This window comes from Ornithorhynchus anatinus, chromosome 16, assembly GCF_004115215.2.
Source record: "Ornithorhynchus anatinus isolate Pmale09 chromosome 16, mOrnAna1.pri.v4, whole genome shotgun sequence".
In the NCBI taxonomy this organism is placed as follows: domain Eukaryota; kingdom Metazoa; phylum Chordata; class Mammalia; order Monotremata; family Ornithorhynchidae; genus Ornithorhynchus; species Ornithorhynchus anatinus.
The window spans coordinates 33012591-33036169 of NC_041743.1; the positions used below are offsets into that span (position 1 = coordinate 33012591).

At 42.3% G+C, this 23579-nt stretch overlaps 1 protein-coding gene across 1 annotated transcript in view; it reads right to left on the bottom strand.

Annotated features, from left to right (window-relative positions):
• SORCS3 (sortilin related VPS10 domain containing receptor 3) overlaps window positions 1-23579 on the bottom strand; it is a 400591-nt gene that overhangs the window by 154612 nt on the left and 222400 nt on the right. Inside the window, exon 4 of the mRNA XM_029080272.1 lies at window positions 22536-22694. Within this exon, the coding sequence (XP_028936105.1) occupies window positions 22536-22694 (159 nt within the window). The remainder of the gene's footprint in view (window positions 1-22535; window positions 22695-23579) is intronic.

A 23579-nucleotide genomic window follows, 5' to 3' on the forward strand; every position in this document is an offset into this window, starting at 1 on the left:
GGATACAGTCAGACAGACAGTCCCCATTTTACAGATGAAGTAACTAAGGCACAGAGAAGTTCAGTGACTTGCCCAAGGTCGCACAGCAGACCTGCAGCAGATCGGGGATTAGAAACCAGGTCCACTGACTCCCAGGACCAATCTTCCCACTAGGCCACGTTGCTCCTCATCAGTTTCTGAAATAGCCAGAGAGACAATGTGATCTGGCTATCAATTATATTTATTTGGCACTTTCTCTGTGCAGAACACTGTACTAAGCATTTGGGTGCATACAATACAATATTATTGGTAGAGACAGTCCCTGCCTTCAAGGACCTTGCTACTTAGTGGGCCACACCAGACGCTCCAAGGTATGACCTAGGATAGGTCAGTTCAGCTGCTGCAGAGCATGTGACACAACATTTCCACTTCTACTCCCAAAGAGAAGATAAAGAAGAATGGGCTGCCTCTCCTCTCTTCCTCTTTCTCCCTGCTTCCATCACCATCCCCGAGGTCCCCTCACCCCCTGCCTGCCCCATCACCACAACAGAGTCAACTGTCCCCCTGCCTTTTCCATCCTACATCCTGGGCCTCATGATGTAAAACCTTAAAAATACAACCCAAAGCAAACTTTGACACCAAGGTTATAAACCTGACTGCATGAAAAATGAAGCTTATATGCAGCGTCTGCATGCATAGAAACTAAGGTAATACCCGGTGACTCTTCAATTTATAGCCATACACTGTATGCATAAACATTTCCACACCGAAGTTACGTACAAAGAATACACTGGCATAAGCCATAGCTATCTCAAGGTGGAAAGAAAGTGAGATGAACTAGAATTAGTATCAAACTCACAGCATGGCCGATAAATTTACAAGAGAAAAATGCTTAATAAAAACATGGCATAAACAGTTTCTGATAACATAGTAAACAACTTGCTCAGCACAAGTATGTAGCGATAAGTGATTAACCATTGTGTAAACTAATATTTGCCTCTGACTTGTAAATGGGAAAGTAAATTTGTTTAATTTCTCATGGATTAAGGGACCAAGGGACAGAATGATTCAATACCCAGCTCTCTTTATAGCCATCTTTCATTTTCAGAGATGATGCTACTGGCGGTGAGTCTGTCCATGCCTGTATGGGGCTCAAAGGACTTTTGTGTGACCATCACACGTTTCCACATTAGACCGCTGATGTTCTCATGAGTTTATCCCGTTCAGGACCTGTCACTGCTTTAGATCCCACCTCTTGGGATCAATCTTCACACAATTTTTGTTCAAATAGAGCAACCTCATTACTGATTACTGGTCACTAGGCTTGTCTGTCTACCAAACAAACTATTTTGCATCAAATGAGGCTGAAGTTTACTGGGCCTCTATATTGTTCATTCTGCCCTCCTGGATTGCGTGTATCCCTCAACAGCGACTATAGCAGCTGCTGCCCATTCTCTTCAGGTTTTCAACTGCAAGGCTTGCTCCGATGCTGGTGAACTGACGTGCTCCAGGACCTTATTTCTCGTAACCGTAACCTGCCATTTGATGTTGAGTTTGGTTCTTGGGTGGTCCTGGAGAAACTGCCTAGTTGCTGGATGCAAGTCAGCTTTAAAGTTCTGTGCCATTGGTGAAAATATTTAATTGTCTTTGGGGCTGCCTGGGTGGAGGATAGGACGGGACTTCCATTTTCCTCCAAGATGGCCAGTGAATACCACTATGTATCATCTGCAAAGATATTCATAATTTTTTGCACATCATCTTGTGCGCTTGCCTTTGGAGCACAATTATTAGCGGTATTTATCAAGCATTTACTGTCTTAAGCATTTAGGAGAGTTACAATACAATGGAATTGGTAGGTGTGATCCTTCCCTACAAGAAGCCTACAGTCTAGACGGAGGAGCTGATCTATACAGCAGTTTCTGATTCCCCATTTCCAAAACTTCTGAAGATGCTCATAATCAGCTGGGCAGGAAGATTTTCCCCAGAAAATGGGAAGTGTATTTTGACTCCTTCCCCCTTCACATATGATAGATCATCACTCTCCCCATCTTCAAAGCCTCATTATATCACATCTCCTCCAAGAGGTCTTCTCCTACTACACCTAATTTTCCCTAGTCCATCTTGGTTCTGTACCCTTTAAGCAATTGATATTCACCCCACCTTCAGATCCACAGCACTTACGTGCATAACCATAATTTACTTTAATTAATGTCTCCCCCTCCTGACTGTAAATTCCTTATGGGCAGGGAAAGCATCTTTCAGCTCTGTTATAGAAAAGCAGCATGGCTAGAGAAGCAGAGTGGCTCAGGGGAAAGAGCACAGGCTTGGGAGTCAGAGGTCATGGGTTCTACTCCCGGCTCCGCCACATGTCAGCTCTGTGACTTTGGGCAGGTCACTTAACTTCTCTGTGCCTCAGTTACCTCATCTGTAAAATGGGATTTAGACTGTGAGCCCCATGTGGGACAACCTGATTTCCTTGTATTCCCCCCTACCACCCCATTGTTTAGAACAGTGGTTGGCACATAGTAAGGACTTAAATACCATTATTATTATTATATTGCAGTCTCCAAAGTGCTTAGTACTCTGCACAATATAAGTGTTCAATAAATACCACTGACTCCAGTTCATAAAACAATCACTCCATCTTCAAGTGCGGCAGCTTGAATGGATTGAACGGGACTGGGCCTGTCACCAGAGCCCTATTCACTCATTCTCTGGCTTACATATTCAATCTTAAAGCTGCTAGAGAAGGTCAGAAATGAAAGTGGGAATTGATCTACAATATAGATGGACTAACTGAGAAGTTACTGAATTTCCCTTATTTTTCAGCACTCAAAGACATTTCTGCTTATCTACGGGAGAGAAATATACAAAACATAGAGGCCTTTTGTTCTTCCTCCAAGCAGTCTTATTTCCTGAGAACCATTAGTTCCTTCACATCTGTTCCTGCCAGGGCCTACCTAAGAAGAGTTCTATGGCTGTAATTGATCTGTGTCCAGCCAAAGGCAAGCCTCATGCCAATCAAACACCACCAACCTACCAGCCAGCTCCTTTGATTCTTCTTCTTTTGCTCCAGGCGGTGGAGCAGAGGCTCAGCTGTAGTGCCGAGCTATTGAGGAGACCTGCTGTGACCCCAGGACATTTCCTGAACAGGTTTTAGACAAATGCTCCAACAGTCAGGTGTTCACTCATAGTGAATCCCTACCACTACAGATAAATAACTAGCTGTCCTCCATATTTGAAAGGGTCATTCCTGACCATTTTTTCCACCTCTGAGCACTGGAAGGTTTTCCTTCATCATGGTGACTTCTTTGCTTTGCAACAGTTGTCCCCGTTCCACCTGTCCACCCCACTCCACTGCCAAGATCAGGGCAGATGACAAAGCAGCAATGTCTTCCACCCTTTTAAAACACGGGTACTGGGGTAGTTGTGACTGTGGGGATTGCTGGACCCTGAACAGCTCTGCCTACCCAGGTGAAGAGAATGAAAATGCAGTGTCTTCTAGCCTCTATGATAATTATTCTGGTTCTTTCCTATTTATATTTTCTGTTTTTACTATTTCACCTTTTCTGGGTCCCTGGTCAACCCTCCCCACTTCCTAGTTATTCTTAGATTGTGAACCCACTGAGGGCTAATTCTCATCCATGCATTTATTCCCAGTGCCTATTGCAATGCTTTGCAGAAGTACGGGCTTAATACTATTACTTCTACTATCCTAGTTCAGCACTCATTTGTGTGTTTATTTGTTAAGCCTATTACATCTATTTCCTCACTCTCAAATATGGTACTAAGTTGCTTCCCCTTCCAGTAATTTATTTTGATGTCTGTCTCTACCACTAGATTATAGACCTGAAAGGATGCGGGGGGAGGTGTTTTACTCTTTTGAGCTCTCCCAAGAGTTTAGTACATTATTCTGCGTAAAAGAAGGGTTCAATACGTACCACGGATTGATTATAGGAATTGATTTATTTTCACGATCTCTCCTAGGCATCATAAACTCCTTGAAGGCAGGGATTGCATCTTTTATTTCTTTTAGATAGCTTCCTCAAGGGCTTAGTACAGTGCTCTGCACACAATAAGTATGTCTTCCCTGAATCTCTGCTCAAGGAGATTGGCTCCTTTCCTGACTGCCCCTGCTAGCCAGGTCTGGCAGCTGCTGTTGCCCTAATGAAGCCTGCAGCTATATCATATTTTTTGAGTCTGGACCATATCTTGCCTTTAAATTGTTTGGTCTGCATGTGATCCATTCCAGTACACTATATAACACTTGCTTGGGTATCCCACTGCAGGCTGGCCACTCCAAGGGTGAGAGTGATACAGGGAGAGAGAGAGTGAGTGCTCGTGTGTTTGGTGCTTGGGAGAACGTCTCGGGGGAAGCAGACTGCCCTTTATCTCAGAGGACATAAATGTCAGTAAGATTCGCCTTAGCACAATACACCCAGCACAGTAGCTGCCAATCCCAGGAGAACCTGAGAATGCCTAGATCACGCTGCAGAGAAGCAGCGTGGCTCAGTGGCAAGAGCCCGGTCTTGGGAATCAGAGGTCATGGGTTCGTATCCCAGTTCTGCCACTTGTCAGCTGTATGACTGTGGGCAAGTCACTTCACTTCTCTGTGCCTCAGTTCCCTCATCTGTAAAATGGGGATGAAGACTGTAAGCCTCACGTGGGACAATCTGATTACCCTGTATCTACCCCAGCGCTTAGAACAGTGCTCTGCACATAGTAAGCGCTTAACAAATACCAACATTATTATTATTATTATCAATGTTAAAGAGGAAGTGGAAAGGCATCAGGATGCTGATAACTCAACCACATCCCGGAGATGCTGCTAGGATACCCAGGCCAGTCCAATTCCAAGGAAAAAGGCTCAGGACCATAGGAGCACAATCCCCCTATTTAGCTACCAGGGAGCCATTCACTTAGAAACAATGGGGCCTAGGCTGAAACATGGCTGAAACAAGTCAAAAGGAAGACTGGGGATGAAGTCCTGAGTTTTATGAGGGTGTGAGAGAGAGAAAACAGGAATTTTCACCCTAATTAACAGATGAGGAAACTGAGGCACAAAGGAGTTAAGTGAGTTGCATAAGGTCTCACAGCAGGCAAGTGAGGAGCTGAGATTAGAACCCAGACCCCCTGATTCTGCTTTTTGTGCTTTTTCCACTAGATCAGGCAACTGTTTGAGTTGGAGGTACTCTGTGGGTAAAGTCTGTGGCTTCCTGGAGCACTGCTCCTCCTTCTGAACCAGTTATTGTACACTCACTTTCTATATCCACTTGGAAAAGCTGTGGAATGGTGAGAAGTTAATGATATATATGGAAAATTTAGCCCTGTAAGGTGGTACCAAAAATAACTGTCACCGTTTTTTCAGAGAAAGAATCCTGGGCTGCCTCAGTGATGGAATGTCTTATGTTGTTACCAGTTCATAGCATTGTGCTGATTTTGAAAAGTTGGTCATAGAGCCATTTGCAGGCCAACAATATCACCTGTGGGTCTTTTTTGTGTATGTGTTGTTTTTTTCTTTTTTCTATGGTATTTGTTAAGTGCTCAGTATGTACCAGGCACTGAACTAAGAGCTGAGGTCAGTATAAGACAATCAGAATGGACTCAGTCTCTATCCCACGTAGGGCTCATGGGGTTAATCCCCATTTTACAGATGAGGTAACTGAGGCACAGAGAAGTTAAATGACTTGCCCAACGTCACATAGCAGACAAGTAGAGGAGGCAGGATTAGAACCCAGATCTTCCGATTGCCAGGCCCATACTCCTTCCACTAGGCCACACTGCTTCTTGAGGTTCCAGAGAAAAGCCATCCACACAGGGCAGCTTCTGGCTGGCTGTCTCAGAGACTTTCAATGATTCATGCATTCTGTTGAGTTGGAAGTGTTTCCTGTTGGAGCAGAAATGTATTCCTAAACTGCCTTCCAGGTCCCTTGTTGTATTTTCAAGAATGGTAACAAATAATGAGTTGAATAAGATTGGCCCTACTGCAGAGCTCTGTTTTACTCTACAGGTAGAGGGGGGGAAAGTTTTTGGGAGGGCATGTTCGATTCTAACTTGACCTGCCCCCTCGTCATAGAGAAACCATACCTAGGTGAAATTCTTAGGACCACTGAATTTGCTTTAAATTATGAGAGCTGATGATAGCAAGTGGTTTAAATTTAATATGCAGTATTAGAAACTAGAGAGGGCACAAGAGAGATGGCAGGAAACCTTCCAATACACAGGAAGAATTCCAAATCTGTAAAAAAAAAAAAAACCCCACTTATTAAAATAAATAGTATGGGCAGAATGTTCTTTGCTATCCCTGCCCCACTCACCACCCTCCCCCGGAATCTCTCATTTTTATGTAAGATAAAACAGTACAGGAAAATGCAATTCCAAGAAACCAAGACCAGAATGGTAAAACCGGGAATTGAGATGCTAAAATCGTCCTACTTCACACAGCCGCCATAACTTTCCCCCTCAAAGTATATTTCAGGAATAAATGGACAGAAATAGATTTGAATCTGGATAATGACACTGGATTCAGTTTTGTAATTAGAGACATGGGCCCTGATGAATGGCATATGGAAAAGAAGTTCCCGCAGAAGACACTGTGCAAAGATAGCTACCAGCACACGTTAACTAATCCAGGGCTGAAGATTCCCTGATAAAAAAAGAAAAAAGAAAACTATTCCAGTTGCCGCTTCAGCAGGTCTCTTCATTTTTAAGCATTTGGACACTCACCCCTCCTCCATTTAGCATTGGCTTACATATTTTTAAACTCTGTTGATTTCCCCTACCTCTAAGCCTATGCTAGATTTTAAGCCTACCCTTGAGGACAGGGATCATGTCTAAATGCTACTGTATGCTCCCAAATGCTTAGTACTCTACAGAGAGTAAGTGCTCCATAAATACTTCTGATTATCATATTTATTGAACATTTACTTGTGCAAAGCACTGCACTAAGCATTTGGGAGAGTATCGTATAACATCAGATATATTCCCTGCCCAACGCAAGCTCACAGTCCAGTAGGGGAAACAGACACTAATAGAAATAAATAAGTAAATGCATATACAGATATATACATATGTGGAAGGGAGGATGAATGAAGGAGCAAGTATGAGCAGTGCAGAAGGAAGTGGGGGAAGAGGAGAGGAGGGCTCAGTCAGGGAAGGCTTCCCAGAGGAGATGTGCCTTCAATACACTGATTAATGTATTATTACTGAAATGGTCTTTTCCTCTCCTTTACCATCTACTGACTGGGTGCTTTTCAGAGAGATTGCTGAAGGAAATAGGGATCTCAAGGGGAGAAGTCAGAAGTGGGGAGAAGAAGAGGTGGGGAGGAGGTAGAGAGAAGTAAAGAGAGGAGTGGAAGGAGAGAGAAAAGAACGAAGAGAAAAGGGGTAGGGGAGAAGAACAGCAGCTCTCAAATGATGAGGTGATTTGAGTCCCCTCATAGCCAGAGACCTAGATGAGTAAATAGCAGGATAATTAGGGACAGCCTGGAGCCCCTGTGGGATTTTTCACCAGGCTAATCAGGAGGGGGAAATCCCTCTCTCAGATAAAGCCAAGGCAGAGTCTCCTTCCCATTCTGCCACAACCAATCTAGCCCACAATTAATCGATCAGTTACTCAATAGTATTTATTGTGTGCCCAGAACTCTACTAAGTCCTTGGGACAGTACAACAGAATTAGTAGATATGGCCCCTGCCCTCAAGGGGTTTAGAGTCTAGCAGGGAAGAAAGCCACTACAATAATTTACAAATGGGAGGAAGTAATGGAATATAAAGATTTGAATAAGTGCTATTAAGGGCTCTGCTTATTTAAGGTTTCAGGGGTTTGAATCATTTTCCTGTTGACTGGATCATAACTACTCCCCTTCTGAAAAACCTCCCTGTTCCCTCTTGCCTCTGGTGCATCAGATTTAAGTGTCTCCATCATCTGGCTCTCTCATACCTAACTTCCCTCTTCTGAAAATTCCCAGCCCCAGCCTCTAGCCTCTGCTCTTTGCTTCTACCAAGCTACCCTCCCAACCCCTACCCCAAATATTTCCAACTCTGACCTAATGCTCAGACTACTTCCCCTTATCTGGAGGACATTCCACCAGGCCATCTCTTTCCCACTTTCAAAGCTGAGTCTCAATAACTACCTTTCTTGTTTACATCCCCATAGGCAACCTTGGCACTCTCCTATCAATCTGGGCATGTGTGCATATAGATATAATTTGTTATATATCGTTTCTATTTAAGTTCAGGCCAGTTTTAGTCAATTTCATGCTTATGGTTTTATATTCACTTGTCTTCCCCCCAGTAAACCCCTTGAGAGCCAGCTTTTTGTCTTGTCATCCCTCACACCAAATCAATACTGGCTTTAACCATTGAAGGATATTCCTTGAGGCTGGACTTCCTCTATAGCTCATTGCGGTGTGCTAAGTCAGGGCCATCCAAGAGCTAGAAACCCTTGAAAACAATTTGGTGGCTATTTGGGTTTCCAGCATGCCCAACTCTCTCAGGCATTTCAGCATTTCAACACTTATGCTTTTGGGCTCCAACCACAAGAACCTCCACTTTGGGGTATTGAGTCCAGAAAAGACTTCTTCCCTCTATTGATTTTCTTAATGGCAAGAAAATGTAAACCTAATTTTAGTTCAAATCTATTTGAAAAAGGAAAAATGAACACATTTTGATCCCATCTCTCCCCCACACACACACACATTCAGCTGGTGAAAAGCTCTTGGATGGCAATCTGCAATGTAGCTTCCTAACCACTCAAATTAAAAGATTCAGTTCTGGAGAGCCTGATTTCAATAACGTATTGCCCCAGCTACTGCCAGCTGCTTTGCTCACAACACCTTATTTGAGAGTTAGCAAAAATGTGTGTTGGGGGAAAGGTCACTTGATCAGTCAAAATAGCAGATTAGGTGATAACCCCAGTAATGACTCATTGCCAGACTAACCTGCCTCTCTTCCTTCTCCCATCCCCAGGAGCTCTAAAAACTTATCCTCAAAGTTAATATCACATGTGAGCTAACCTTAATCAACCTGTAAATTTCTCATCACAAGCACCCAGCTTACCCAATAAAACTCCAGGAGTAAAGTTCTGGGTGCTAAAAGTCCCAGCTGTTAATGGCATCCACCCAAGACCCAATAGGATCAGTAGGAGGGAACACTGAAAAGGGATAGGAAAGAGAGACTGGTAGGAGGTCAGTCAATCATACTTATTGAGCGCTTACTGGGTGCAGAGCACTGTATTAAGCACTTGGGAGAGTACAATATAATTAATACAACAGACACATTCCCTGCCCACAACAAGCTTACAGTCTAGTCTAGAGGGGGAGATGGACAATATATATAAATTACAGATATGTACATATGTACAAAAGAGCACAGGCCTGGGAGTCAGAAAGTCATGGGTTCTAATCCCAGCTCCACCATTTATTTGCTGTGTGACCTTGGGCAAGTCACTGCCCTTTTCTGTGCCTCAGTTACCTCATCTGGAAAATGGGGATTGAGACCAAGCCCCATGTAGGACAGGAACTCTGTCCAACCTGATTTGCTTGTATCTACCTCAGCACTCAGTACAGTGCCTTGCTTAAATACCATATTTATTATCATTATTATTATTATTCTAAGTGCTGTGGGGCTTAGCAGGCAGTTTGAATAAAGGGAGTAAGTGAGGGAGACACAGAAGGGAATAGAAGGAAAGGAAAAGAGAGCTTAGTTAGGGAAGGAGGTCTAGGAGTGGGTCAGGCCTCCATGAGTCAGAAAACATTGCTCTCATCTGGGTGGGGTGGAAAGCTTCTAATGTTCAATTGGGAGTTGACTCTAGGTTGCTCTAAGAAGACTGGAAGCCAAATTGGATTTTTCCATTGGAAGATGTTCTTCCTCAACACATAAGTACAGAGCCAGGAAGGTAGGAAAAAGCGAGCTTACAGTTTTCAAGGACGCCAGCCACTGCCCTGTACTCTACATGACTTGCTGGCCACTGACAAAGGCAGAATCCTGGGATGGATGCCATGAGTCTGACCCGCTGGAGCATCACTTATGCTAAGGATATAGACTTTATGGGTAGTTTGTCATTTAAGAGCTATGGTCATTTTTGTGGGGGGTGGTTTAAAATTAAGCAAAATTCAATTGGAGATTTCAGAGACTTAGCATTTCCTTTTAGCTTTTTTTATGTTTATGATTCCCTTATAAGAACTACTGAACACTCCTTGAGGGAAGTGATAGCGTCTACCAAGTATATTGTATTCTTCCAAATATTTAGAACAGTGCTCTGCACTCAGTAAGTATTCAATAAATATGATTGATTGATTGATTGATGGCTTGCCCAGTTTCTCTCTTCTGGTTCTTGCCAAAGACACAAAAGGCTAAAAAAGGCAAACTAGCTCATTCAGTCAATCATATTTATTGAGAGCTTCCTGTGCGCAAATCCCTGTACTAAGAGTTGAGGAGGGAACAATACAACAATTGACAGGTACATTCCCCACCCACAATGAGCTTAGCACATATTACGTGTGTGGGATCCTCGGGCCAAGGACCCTAAGTCCAGCCCAAGGACCCAAGGACACAGGAAGCACTTAGCAAATACCACAATTTTAATAATTAGAGAGTGATAGGGGATGTGGTGAAGAATTTAGATTTCAGCAAGGAAAGAGGTCTAAAAAAAGTTTGAATTTAAATGGAAAAGATTATTGCATTTTCCTCTTCCAGCTTCGTAGCCCTGGACAAGCCAATCCCTCGGGCCATTTTCTATGAAATCAGGGTCCTACCTGCTTCCTCCCCTACCTTCATTTCCTCTTCCATGGTAAATGCAGCACCCCAGTGCAATCATTTTATGCACTGAATGCGCTGGTACAGAAAATAAAGGGAGGCTATTGGATAGAGATTTCCCTTTAATGAGGAACAATTTTTCAATGTTACAGGCTGGTGCCCATCCTCTTCATTCTATTCCTGTACTTTAGTCAGCTCCGTGGCTCAGCCTGGAGCCACAAATCAATCTGTTCCCTGGGCCCAGTGCTTTGCTTTCCCTTCCAAACTCCTGAGGACAATATGGGTAGGGGCATTTTTAAATAAGGAGTCAGTGCTCCCTAATTTAATTTTCTCGATTCACATTATAACTGCCAGCCTCAACATAATCAGAGTGATGAATGCAGAGTCAGACCTAGTCTTTCCGACATTAATACCTTTGAGTTCTTCAAATGCCAACAAATGTGGCATTCGACTTTATAAAATAACCAAGTGCACCATCTCTCTTTAATTAAACCATTTAAAAGTTGCTTTTGTTACATTTAATGAATGATATATCATACTGCAATGAAACATGCAGCAATACAAATACTTCACAATGCTTCCAATTAAGGCTCACTTCACTTATGGCAATTGACAACACAAGTGCTCACACTTCATTCATTTTGTGCATTTTAAATGAACTGGTTAGTGAGAAGGGTGCTTCTTTGCTAATGAGTTTTGTAATCAAGGCATCTATTTTAATTTCAAATTGACTAGATTGGGGGAAATTGCTAGACTAAATGACTGGTACTAATTAGGATTATAAAAATATTCATCATGCCACAGAATTAACATGGGGGTCTGATTTCCCTGCATTTGCATATTGCTCAAGTTTTGTTTTTTTTTAAAGTCCTGACAAATTGTCTTCTCTTTAACAAATTGAACAAACACGATATCTGTTTTAGTCTTTTCTTTCATTTATAGGGGAAATACATATTCATGCTTTGCAAATGAAGTTAAATGATTTCAACTCCTCTCCTTATTACCATATTAAAGATGCTGTCTCTCTAAGTCTGCAGAAAAACTTTGCATTCTGGTGTTAGCTATTTAAAATGACAAACAGTTATGTTGCATTAAAGTTGACATTCAGAACAAACTAATGGAAGGTTTAAAGAAATCCTAAAGTATAAACTGCACCTTCAGAAAACAAGTTACTTTCCCACCATTTGTTTTTTTGGCCTCATCTAAGACAGCAAAATTATATTTCTGTCATTAGCTTTAGCTCACAGATTTCCCCAAAGCCTGGGCAAGATAATTAGAAAACCATTAGCATAGCCTAGGGGATAGAGCACGGGCCTGGGAGTAAGAAGGTCATGGGTTCTAATTCTTGCTCCACCATGAGTCTGCTGTTTGACCTTGGGCAAGTCACTTAACTTCTCTGTGCCTCGGTTCCCTCATCTGTAAAATGGGATTTCAGACTGTGAGCCCCATGTGGGACAGGGACTCTGTCCAACCCGATTTTCTTGTATCTCCCCCAGTGCTTAGAACAGCACCTGGCACATAATAAGCGCTTAACAAACACCATCGTTATTATCGTCATCGAATTTTGGTAAGTCCAAGGACACATTACATATTCATTTGCATAATTTTTACTCTTATCCTACATCTACCCTGTCCCTGAATACCATTTCAAATAGTTCTTTAAAAAAGCTAATTGGCTCTTCTCTCCCTCCCCCGCCACCCCACTACATAGTAAAACGCTCCTCCTACTTGATTTGGGTTTGAATTTAGCAGGAGCAGCTTGATGAAGGACAAACGCTACAAGGGGTTACCTGCTCAAGTGATAAACTCCCTGTGATTACAGAAAATTACACAAATTATTCACTCAACCCTGTCTGTTGAACTTTAAGATGTGTTGTAGAATCTCAGCCTTAAGAAGAGTTTAAAGACTATCCTCTACTTAGAGGTCTACATGATTTTCTTAATGTTTAATCTACATCTGTCAGCCTTTAATCCAAATCCACTTCTCTATGTTCTACATTTTCAGTTTACCAAACACATGACATAAAAATGCCTTTATTTTTCCATTCCACCACTGCCAGAAACTGGTCATGTCCACCCCGAAAATTGTGAGATGCACCATTCCCTGCGAAGAAACGCAATTTACGTGGCAGCTGCCAAGTGGCACAAATATGAGGAAGGGCTAGAGACAGGTGATTGCTGTCTACCTCCCTGAGAGTTTTTGATTCATTCCCTAACTCGATGTCAGGATGCTAATTCACACCTTTCTGACCGCTGCTCACATTACCCAGAGACTCTCATTGGCAATTCACCTTATTGCAAATAAACTCAACTGTGTCTAACCTCTAGAGTCAGAGTGGGTTGGAACATTTTTTTCTGAGTCCTCCTTACTTTCTGCTTGGAGATTTGATGAAAATGCTTTAAAAAATAAGATACCCGGTTCCCAGCTTATTTTATTCACTGTGACAATGAAGGGAGAGAGAAGCAACATCTACAGTAATTAGGACTTGAGCTCCTGACAACTTAATGAAGCTAGTCAAAACCTGAAGATGCATTCAGAAGCACCAGGCTGGACTGATTCCCTCCAGGTAGCTCTCACATTTCTGCTGTGCCCCTGTTAGGAACCCCATACCCAGGATGGGAATACACAAGCACATCTGCACAGAGACACAGGTCACCAGAGGTGGGTGGAAAAAAATCCCTAGCTGCCTCACTCACAAAATATTAGAGCATTCCCCAGCCACTCAATTGACCCCAAATAACACTTGAATAGCAAGACACATAAATGAGGCTCCAGGGTCAGGCAACATCACTCACCCCAGCCCAGAACAAAGTGGCCACTTTGGCTAGGATGTCCACGTTTTGGGGGTTCCAACTTGCCATCCAAAGGGCTCACTGGACCCCATTTCAGCTGGAGTGTTAAACAACTACAACTCGAAAGTGGCCAGGCTGGTAGCACAGCAGCAGGGAGGAGGAGGAAGAGGAGGAGGAGATGAGAGGGTGACCTTTCTCCACTTTCGCTTCCTTTTCGGCTGCAGCATTCTCTGCCACTACCAAATCCTCCAGCTTTTAAGGTTGAACTGGCCCATCCTCGGCCAGAGCCGGAGCTTGTAACCCAACTGGAAGGATGCAATTCTAGGAGCAGTGGGAACTCCCCAGATGGATCCGTGAAGTACTACTTCTGCCAGAAATGCCATCGCCACCAGCTCCATCACTGTTTGTACCTGGGTGGTGGAGGAATCAGCATGGCCCCAGATAGGCCTGTTAGCTAGGGCCTTGTTCCTGCTGACCTGCTGCCATCCAAGTAGAAACTATGCCACGGCCACTACCACCCTGGTGCTCTGAGAGTCACCCCTCTCCCTCTCTTATTTTTCCCTTTTTTCTCTTCTGTCTCGCCACACTTTCACCATGTCCTATCTCCTTTGACGTCCTGCCCCACCATGAGTGATCAGGTATCTGGTCACTCTCATCCAGAAAATAAGCTAACTCAGGTTCAGGGGTGTTTCACATTCTTATAAACAGTTTGAAACTTGCCACATAGATGTACCCATCTCCTCAGCCAATTAGAGGAGAATTTTCCAGTGAGAAGCAGTATGGCCTAGTGTAAATAGCACAGGGCGAGGAGTCAGAGGACCTGGGTTCTAATTTTGACTCTGCCATTTGTCTGCTGTATGACCTTGGACAAGTCACTTCACTTCTTTGTGTCTCAGTTACCTCATCCGTTTAGGGATTAAGTCTGTGAGCCCTAGGTACAACAGGGACTGTATCCAACTCAGTTATCACATACCTACCCCAGTGCTTAGTTTACTGCCTGGCATATATTAAGAGCTTAACAAATGCCATTTTAAAAAAAGAAAGAAAAATTACGAGGGTTTCACTACTCCACTAAGATTGGTGGGCTCTGTTGAAGACAAACTTTTCCTTACTATTAAAAATATTACATTTATTAAAGGCTCACTATGTGCCAAGCACTATGTGCCAAACTGTATTAAGTTCTGGTTAGAGACAAGATAATTAGTTTAGACATCATCCTTATCCCACATGAGGCTCCCAGTCTAGGAAAAGGAAGAACAGGCATTTCATCTCCATTTCACAGATGAGGAAAGTGAGGCACAGAAGTTCAGTGACTTGTCCAAGATCTCACAGCAGACAAGTGTCCGAGTTGGAAAAAGAACCCAAGTTCCCTGACTCACAGACCTTTGCTCTTTCCACTAGGCCATGCCGCTTCAATATGCTATTTATGTCAGACTACTAAAATGGCGAGATCCTTGAACCCCTGTGCCACCTCTCTTGGCCTTATTACAACTAAAAATTGTATGGAAACATCTGGAGGGGGAGTGGGATTAAGAACAGGCAGTGCAAAGGACCTGCTGGGTGCTGCTTTCTTCACAAACTTCAAGTTGAAATGCCCAGCAGTGGTCCCAACGGTCTGAAGATCAATCCTAAAACAGAGGGTCCTATCACGGTCACCTTATCCTCGCAAATTTAACCTTGGACATCAGCGGGACAGGACCCTTTAACCTCTAAAAAAAACCAGCTGGTCACCATCGTGTTGAACCTTTAGACAAACAAGTTCTAAACTGTCAATCTGCCCATTCTCTCCCTTCCTCCCAAGAGAAGGAATCTACGGTGCTCTCCACACATTAAGTGTTCAATAAATAGCACTGATTAAATGCTGGAATAGATAGATAGAGGCACGCGTGGCCCTGCAGAGAGCACCTGCTCATAGCAAGTCCCCACTAATCATGGAATGGTGCCAGCCATGTGGCCTAATGAATAAGGCATGGATCTGGGAGTCAGAGGAACCTGTGTTCTAATCTCGGCTCCACCACTTGTCTGTTGTGCGACCTTGGGCAAGTCACTTCATTTCCCTGTGCTTCGGTTACCTCATCTGTAAAATGGGAATTAGACTGTGAGCATCATATGGGACAAGGACTGTGTCTAACCCAATTTGCTTGTATCCATGCCAGCCCTTAGTACAATGTATGACACATGGTGAGCACTTAAATACTAAAATTATTATTATCATTATTATTCCTCAAAAATCAGGAGCTGTCCTGGGTAAGCTTTTGCTTGACAAGTGGGCACCTGGCAGGAAATACAATCTTACTGCGATAAGCATGGACAAAGACCTTAAAAAGAATCAACCCCATAACCATTAGATTTCAGGTTCCCATTAGGAAATTAGACATGGAATCGGAGAAGTGATAAATGATCTTCCCAAGTTTCAAAGACTCTGCAGAGAAGCTGCCTACCCCTAAAATGTTACCATTTTTGCTCCCAGGATTTAAAGGCTTAGAATGAGGACCATTACTTTTGCCTTTGTTGTACTCTCCCAAGTGCTTAGTACCAAGATCTGCCTCCAGTAAACTCTCAATACTATGAGCTGATTCAGTGCTGTTTTATTTGCAGCCCTGGCTGGAATTGTGGATACAGATAGGAAATGCAAACTGATATTTTTCAAAGAAGTATATTTTATAATGTTATAAGCTGTTCATCCTTCTGCGCTGCAAACTCGTTCTTTCACTTCTTGAACACTAAGAGAAAACTGTCACTTCATATTGTCTTTATGATAACATTCACCCTAAATTCTTTTTAGGTGTGTGGGGTTACTGCAATCTAGAGGACAACTCTAAGGTCTAAAGGCCAGGAATCCTAAATCCTGGGTCCTGTTTCCCATACTGTGTGGCCTGTGGCAAGCTACTTAACCTCTCTGGGCTTCATTTTTCTCACCCTGACTCTGGGGATAAAACTGTCTGGTAAGGAGGAGGAGTTATGCAGCTCTGGCTAAATTACTCAGGTGCTTCAGCCTCAGTTTTCCCATTTTTAAAGGAGGGGAATAATATAGCCCCACCCTGTGGATCCTTTACAGGGATGTAGGTAGTCAAAATGATTTGTGAAAACACTTTGTGCTCCTTGGAAGAAAGGAATTGCCCAAATCCCCAAGATAATATCTGTTAGCTTCCCACAGGGATATAGCAGAATCACTAGAGATAAACAAAGTGTTATCGCAGTGTTTATTTTCACCATCATGACGACTCCCATTAGGATCCAATTGACAGAACAATGGAAATGGTTGCCTCTGTGTGAAAACCACCCCAGTTAGGGAGTTGTTTGTGTCTGGTGATAGTGGTTCTTTCTAGGCAGGCAGGGTGAGTGTTTATTTCTGTTAAGACCCATTTAGGTATCTGCCTCATTCTGAATATCTAGTAGAATCTTATTTTTCATAGAAAGCAGAGGGGCCCTAGTCCTTCCCTTTACTCTCAGTTAGACTAAACTTCCAAACGGAGGCAACACCAAGTTAATCCCCAATTGATTTATCCAAAGTCAGTAGTAACTAATCCTGAAGCTGACAATAGCAAGTACGGCAAGATATCATCAGACATTAATCCGATCAGCTACAGGTACAATTATGGCTTCTCATCTAAAGGCTTAAAACAAGAATTAAAATAGAATTTGAAATCTCATTTGCATGTAAAGTGCCAAAAGGATAGATTTAAACTTCTCTTTTGCTTCCAATTCCAGGTTTCTAATGGTATCTCTTCATTAGTATGTGGCCATGAGTTTCTACAACAGCCACTTAAATCTGGGCCAATAAGGAACTCCTGGAAATGTACATTAAGAGAGAACGACTCACATTCCAGCTTTGAAATAAAGTAGCTGAGTAGCAAAAAATGCAGTTAGACATGTCATCGAGTTTTTCACTCTCTACATTCACATTTCTGCTATATTTGTTAAAGTTTCATTTGCCAAGAAAGAAGATGGACGATAATGTGGAGTTTTTCAATCTGGCCACTCATGTGGAAAAATAGCTATTTTCTACTTATTTTCCCTCTTTCACAAAATGCCACTCGGTTAGGATGAATATATCCAGGCACCCCATGGATTATCAAAAAAGTTATCACAAGTCATTTGCATAAATAACAGATATGTGAACTCCACATGATCCACAGGATCAGAACAAGAACCTGCCCACTGAGTGATCATCTAACCACTGAAGGGCTACACAACTGATTTTCAAGTATTGCAAGAACAGGCCTTCTAAGGTGATTTCTAGATTATTTAGGCCCTCAAAACTCTCAGAAAAAACAGTTTTTTCACACACTCTTTCGGCAGTAAAATGACATACCAGCAACATGAAATAAACGAGGTAGAAGAGGGTTAAAAAACAATTCTGAATTACCTGCAGCAACATTTAAATGTGCCTCAAATTGGGTTCTAGAAGTTTGGTAAGGAAATGATTTACATAATATGCATCCCAATTTAGGCAGCCTTCTCTGATGTACCATCCTCGTCACCTGAAACACTTAAAGCTTCCTCCCAAATACCCACAACTCAGGAAGAAGTTTCCTCACCCAGAGAATCTGGACCAAATACTGACTTTGCCAAGACCCCAGTATGATATATTGTTTTTTTAACACTGAGGTGTATGTTGGTAGTAGACAATTAATCCTTATTAAGAACCATTTTGTTAGCCCAGTGGAAAGAGCACCACTCAGAGTCAGGACACTTGGCCTTTAGTCACAGCTCCGCAACTAGCACAGTGCCTGTTGGGAAGGGTGCTGAATGAAAAACCACCTGTGGCATTCCTCAAGGTGGACAGACCCTGGGGTGATCTTGAAAAACAGCTGGCTAATGTGGGTGGAGAAGACCATGGAAGTTACCAAGGCATCTGTCTGCTGAGCTATGGAGCCGCAGCACCAAACTGGCACTATACTGGGCCACATCTGTCATAATGGGTCTACTGCATGCACAGTGAAATGCACTATCCCCTCTGCCTACCATCCTCATAATAATAATTGAGGCCTTTGTTAAGCACTTACTATGTGCCAGATACTGTTCTAAGCACTGGGGTGGATACAATAATAACAATAATTGTAAGTAATTGGGCTGGACACAGTCCCTTTCCCTTATGGGACTCACAGTCTTAATCCCCATTTTACAGATGAGTTAACTGAGGCACAGAGAAGTGAAGTGACATGCCCAAGGTCACACAGCAGATCATTTGCAAAGCCGGCATTAGAACCCAGATCCTTCTGACTCTCAGGCCTATGCTCCATCCACTAGACCATGCTGCTTCCTTGATGCGTGCCATCCCCCAGTGAGAATCCCACTAGCCAGGTCAAGAATGCACATGGTGCAGCACCAACTACTTTGATTATAACCAATTCCCTCATGTAGTGTTCTGATGTCTCAGGACTGAGACTCTCCCATTTTTCTCAACAAGAGAAAGTATCCATCCACTGAGCTAGGGAGTCTCGGCCTCAAGTACTGGAGAGCAGATATGGGCTGCTTGGAGGCTAAAAGCCAGCCCAACTTTGCCTCACTGGTGGTGGTGATGGAAAAAAAGATCAGATAGAGCATCATTATCTGTGGCTCATCCGACTCTGGAGTTTTCTTGGGATCTTGGAGAACTTCACAGGCCGGCAAATCTTGTCTAGTATTTACCAGGACTTTCTCTTTATCAGATGTCATACGGTCATATGGTAACGTAGCTTGCACTTCTGTTAAATCCACTGTATGGCAAAGACAGTGTCCACTGGGCTCTTTACCAGTGTAAAGAAACACTGTGATCTGGGCTGTACACAGTTAATATTTTTCTGCAATCTGTTGCAGTGGACTCTGGCTATAGTTTTGCCAGCAATTAGGAGCGGTGAGCTAACCTGATAGCTTCCCATCAGCTCACTCACCTTCCGTCTTGAAGATGATAGTTAGGATGGCCTCTTAGGATGGCACTCCCTCAGTGTTTCATTCATTCATTCAGTAGTATTCTTTGAGCCCTTACTATGTGCAGAGCACTGTACTAAGCGCTTGGAATGTACAAATCGGTAACAGATAGAGACAGTCCCTGAGTCTGTACAGATCACTAAGCAGTAAGTTCTCTTCTTGCTTCTAGATTACCGAAGGAATGTCACAGATTCAGGTGCTTTCCCAATTTTCATAGTTTAGATTGGGGTGGTGATCTTGACCAAAATGGGCCAGCTCCCTCTACTTCAACAAGCTTCACCCTCAGGTGGATTCAGAACTCTGCAGTAATGCTCCCTTCACCGAGGAGTCTCTCTTCCTAAAGGGGATAGAATTATCTCCACACTTCAGCAGTGCAGTGCCTGTCTATATGGGGCTAGGCAGGTCCCTTTGAAAGTAGGATCAATGTGAATGGCATTGGGCAACTCCACTGAATTGTATCCTCCAAAACAGTTCAATGCTCTGTACACAGTAGGTGCTCAATAAATGTCATTGATTGAATGACTGAGCACTTAACTGTGACTAGTACATTATGATATGTACTTAGTGAAACATTCTAAATAAGTCTTACTTGTGATTTCTACCTTCAGTGGGTTTACCTTTTAATGGGCAAAGACAGTAGAAATAAAAGGACAAATATGCCATTAATAAAAAAATGAAAAATTGATATAATAGGCAAGGAATCATTTGTGTGTACTTGGCACATGTAAAATGTAATATCTATATAGTATATATCTAGATAGATAATATATGCAGAGGTGCAGTGTGGCCTAGTGGAAAGAGCATAGGCCTGTGAGTCAGAGGACTTGAGTTCTAATCCCCGCTCCGCCACTTGACTCCTGTGTGACTCTGGGCAAGTCACTTGACTTCTCTGTGCCTCAGTTTCCTCATCTGTAAAACAGGGAGTCGATGCCTGTTCTCCCTCCTACTTAGACTGTGAGACAGGGACTATGTCTGACCTGGTTAACTTTTATGTACCCTAGATCTTAGACTACACAATAAGCACTTTAGAATAATAAATAATAATAATAGTACAGAGAGAGAAAACACAAGCTGTCTGTTGCTTTTAAAGATGACACTGCTGACAGTGAGAACTTCCATATGCAAGGAAGTGTGACTGAAAAGAACAATGTGAGACATATTTCATAGGTTGTGAGCCCCTCGAGGGACAGGGTCCATGTCTAATTTCCATCTGTATATTGCTTCCCGGCACTTAGGACACTGTTCTACACGGTAAGCACTTAAATACTATTATTACTACACTTTCTTCCACATTGTGTGCACCCACACATGGCTTGATAAGCTATTTAAAGAGTATTCTTCACCCTTTTTATTCTTTACTCTTCTTACTCTATTTCTTGTGTTTTAAATCAAGAAATAGTAAGTTCCAAAACTTCACAAAATCTGGAAATCGCTGTCTTTTTGATTTAAGTATTTTGAGAGTTCAACCAAAATAACTCAATTATGATTTTTTTTCATAAACCGATCACTACTAGATAGTCATGTGAATTTTGAAAATATTGGCAGTGTGTTTTAGCAATGGAATTTTATGGAAATATCAATAGACCACTCCGCATAAACAATCTTTCCCTCTGATATTTTAAAACTAGCAACTTTCATTTCCCTTGAAGCAAATAGCCATCTCCATTTATGCACATTATGATGTCTAGCTTGAACAACACATTCTGGTATCTACTGGCAAGACCACTCTTATCTGCAGCTTTATAATCTTATAATCTGCAGCTTTATAGTGCTGCTCTTTCTCCTACAGATTCCAACTCAAGAAAAGAAAATCCTCTTCCCCCAAATAAATTATCCACCTCTCCTCCCCATGCCATTATCCACCTTCATGGCCATTTACTTAAGAGAGGGATCGGGTAGAAATTTTATAGGCCACAAACAATGCTCAGGCACAAAGTCACTTTATGCAAAGTTGTCAAAAAGAAGGAGTGCCTAAGGAATAAACCTTCTCCGGAGATTGGAAGCTAGATTAGGAAAATCGATCTCTGCCCACTCCCTAATATCCAAATATTTCTAAGAGGAAAAATAGAAGACCAGGATTTTGGGGAATATATCACGCTTACACTTACTGAGTTATAATGTGGATACTGTCTGTGAACTCTTAAAAGAAAGCAGTACCTATTCAAAAGATACATCCATGACATGCTGCATACAGCTTATCAATTTATCACCAGTCTCTGCTCTTCAGGATGCTCTTAAGGAAACACCAGCACAATTAGAAGATTTATATTCATTGCCATCTTGACGTATAATCACACCTAAAGTATATATTTTTTCTTTCAAATTCCTATTAACACTTATCAGCTAAGCTCAAAAACTATTTGACATTTGATTAAGTCTCTCATACACTGTCCACTTGATACCTAGAAAGAACTGTATTTACAGTGGTTTTCAGTCTGTAAATGTCACTCAGACACCCTCAGAGAATAACAATAAGTACCTGGGACCCACCAAACTCTTCCAGATAACAAGACATGGAAAGGTCTTGTTTAAAGTGGTTATTGTTTAAAGTGGCTGAGATTGAATATTCTATCACATATTTAAACCTATCTGAGGAGCAGCAGGCTCAGGCAGCTGAATAAGAGAAATTACAGGAAAAAAGTCATTGCAGTACAGGAAGCGCAAAGATCACAAAAGAGAGGGTCAGGAATTATCTCCACCTCACTGTCCTGTGGGACACTTGATCAAACCTGCCCAGGGAAGAATAATCATATCTCCATATACTCAGTAATTTGTTATTGGTGAATCAAAGGAACCTAATAGACACAGGCTTTTTATTTGTGCTTTTGCTTCCAAACCCAAAAACCTGGATATGAAACTGCCTTTAAAACCCATCCCATCTTCTGACAACACGCAACTAATTGATGTGTGAAAGGGAGAAAGCAAAAGCAAACCAGGTTCCTCCAAAATGGGTCATGGGTTCGGGCAAAGAGGGGAGCCCCCAGAAATATCACTTTTAGAATTCTTCTGGGTTTCAAACTAAGGACTTCAGATAGTCTCTAAGTATGGCGGCAAATAAATACTTAAGGATGCGAATCAGATGCTCATTTCCTCACCTTTTGGTCCAGGCTGTAAGCTAGGATCCAATCTTCTTGCTTGGGGTGGAAGAGTAGACTCTGGATGACAAAGTTAAGTCGGTATTTTTGATAGGTGGCCCCTTCATCGGAGCTGATGAGAATGCTACTCTCAATCTCTGGGTCGCTGAGAAGCATGATCTGAAAAACGGAGAATTAGGAGAGAAGAAATGAGAGAAGAAGAGTTAGAAGGGAGGCATTAAGTCATTAAATATGTGAAATTCAAACAAATATGAAGTCATCTTGATTTGTGAACTGCAGTCTACAGAGCTATAAATGGTTCCTCTTCATGAAAGATGGGGGTTATTTTTTCTTTATCTCTTCCTCTGGGGATGCAGGGAGCTAAAACATTGCAGGCTGAGGACTGACTGTCAAAGGGGGGCTTTCTCTCTGAAAGACCTTCAAAATGTGTTATTTTTTTTAATTATCTAAAACTCTGACAAGCCCCCAGGCTTGTAGCAATCACCCCTTCCTTTTATTTTCATTAATCTTCATTGCCAATTTTTAAATTAAGGCACACATATTCTTGAATCCCTTCTTCTTGATCTCTAGGAGCTTTCTTTCCTTATACAGGTCTGTCCACCTCTGGAAAGGAGATATCAAAGCACCTTGCCTTCACTCCAGTCGGATTTCTTTGCTATTGAAAAGCGACAAGTGGTGAAAGCACCTTTCCTAATTTCCCCACATCCAGCGGTGAAGAAGCTTATCTGTGAGGGTGTAATGAAATTAAGGAATTAGTGGTGGCAGTGGGAGATGAGGTAGAGGAATGGACAGGCTAGGAAAAGAGAAGAATGATGAAGGGGTGACCTTGTGGGTAGAAATGTTGATTTGTCATATTGTACCACCACTAAATGGTCAGGCAGAACTCACCATCAACAACATTTTCTGAGCATCTATTGTGTTCAAAATACTATGCTACACCCTAGGCTAACAAAATTCACAGCCAACCAAGGTGTTTTAACTTTCCAAACTTGAAACCTCTATAACCATGTTGGAATTCATCCCTAATCTTTCTAGTTTGAAGAT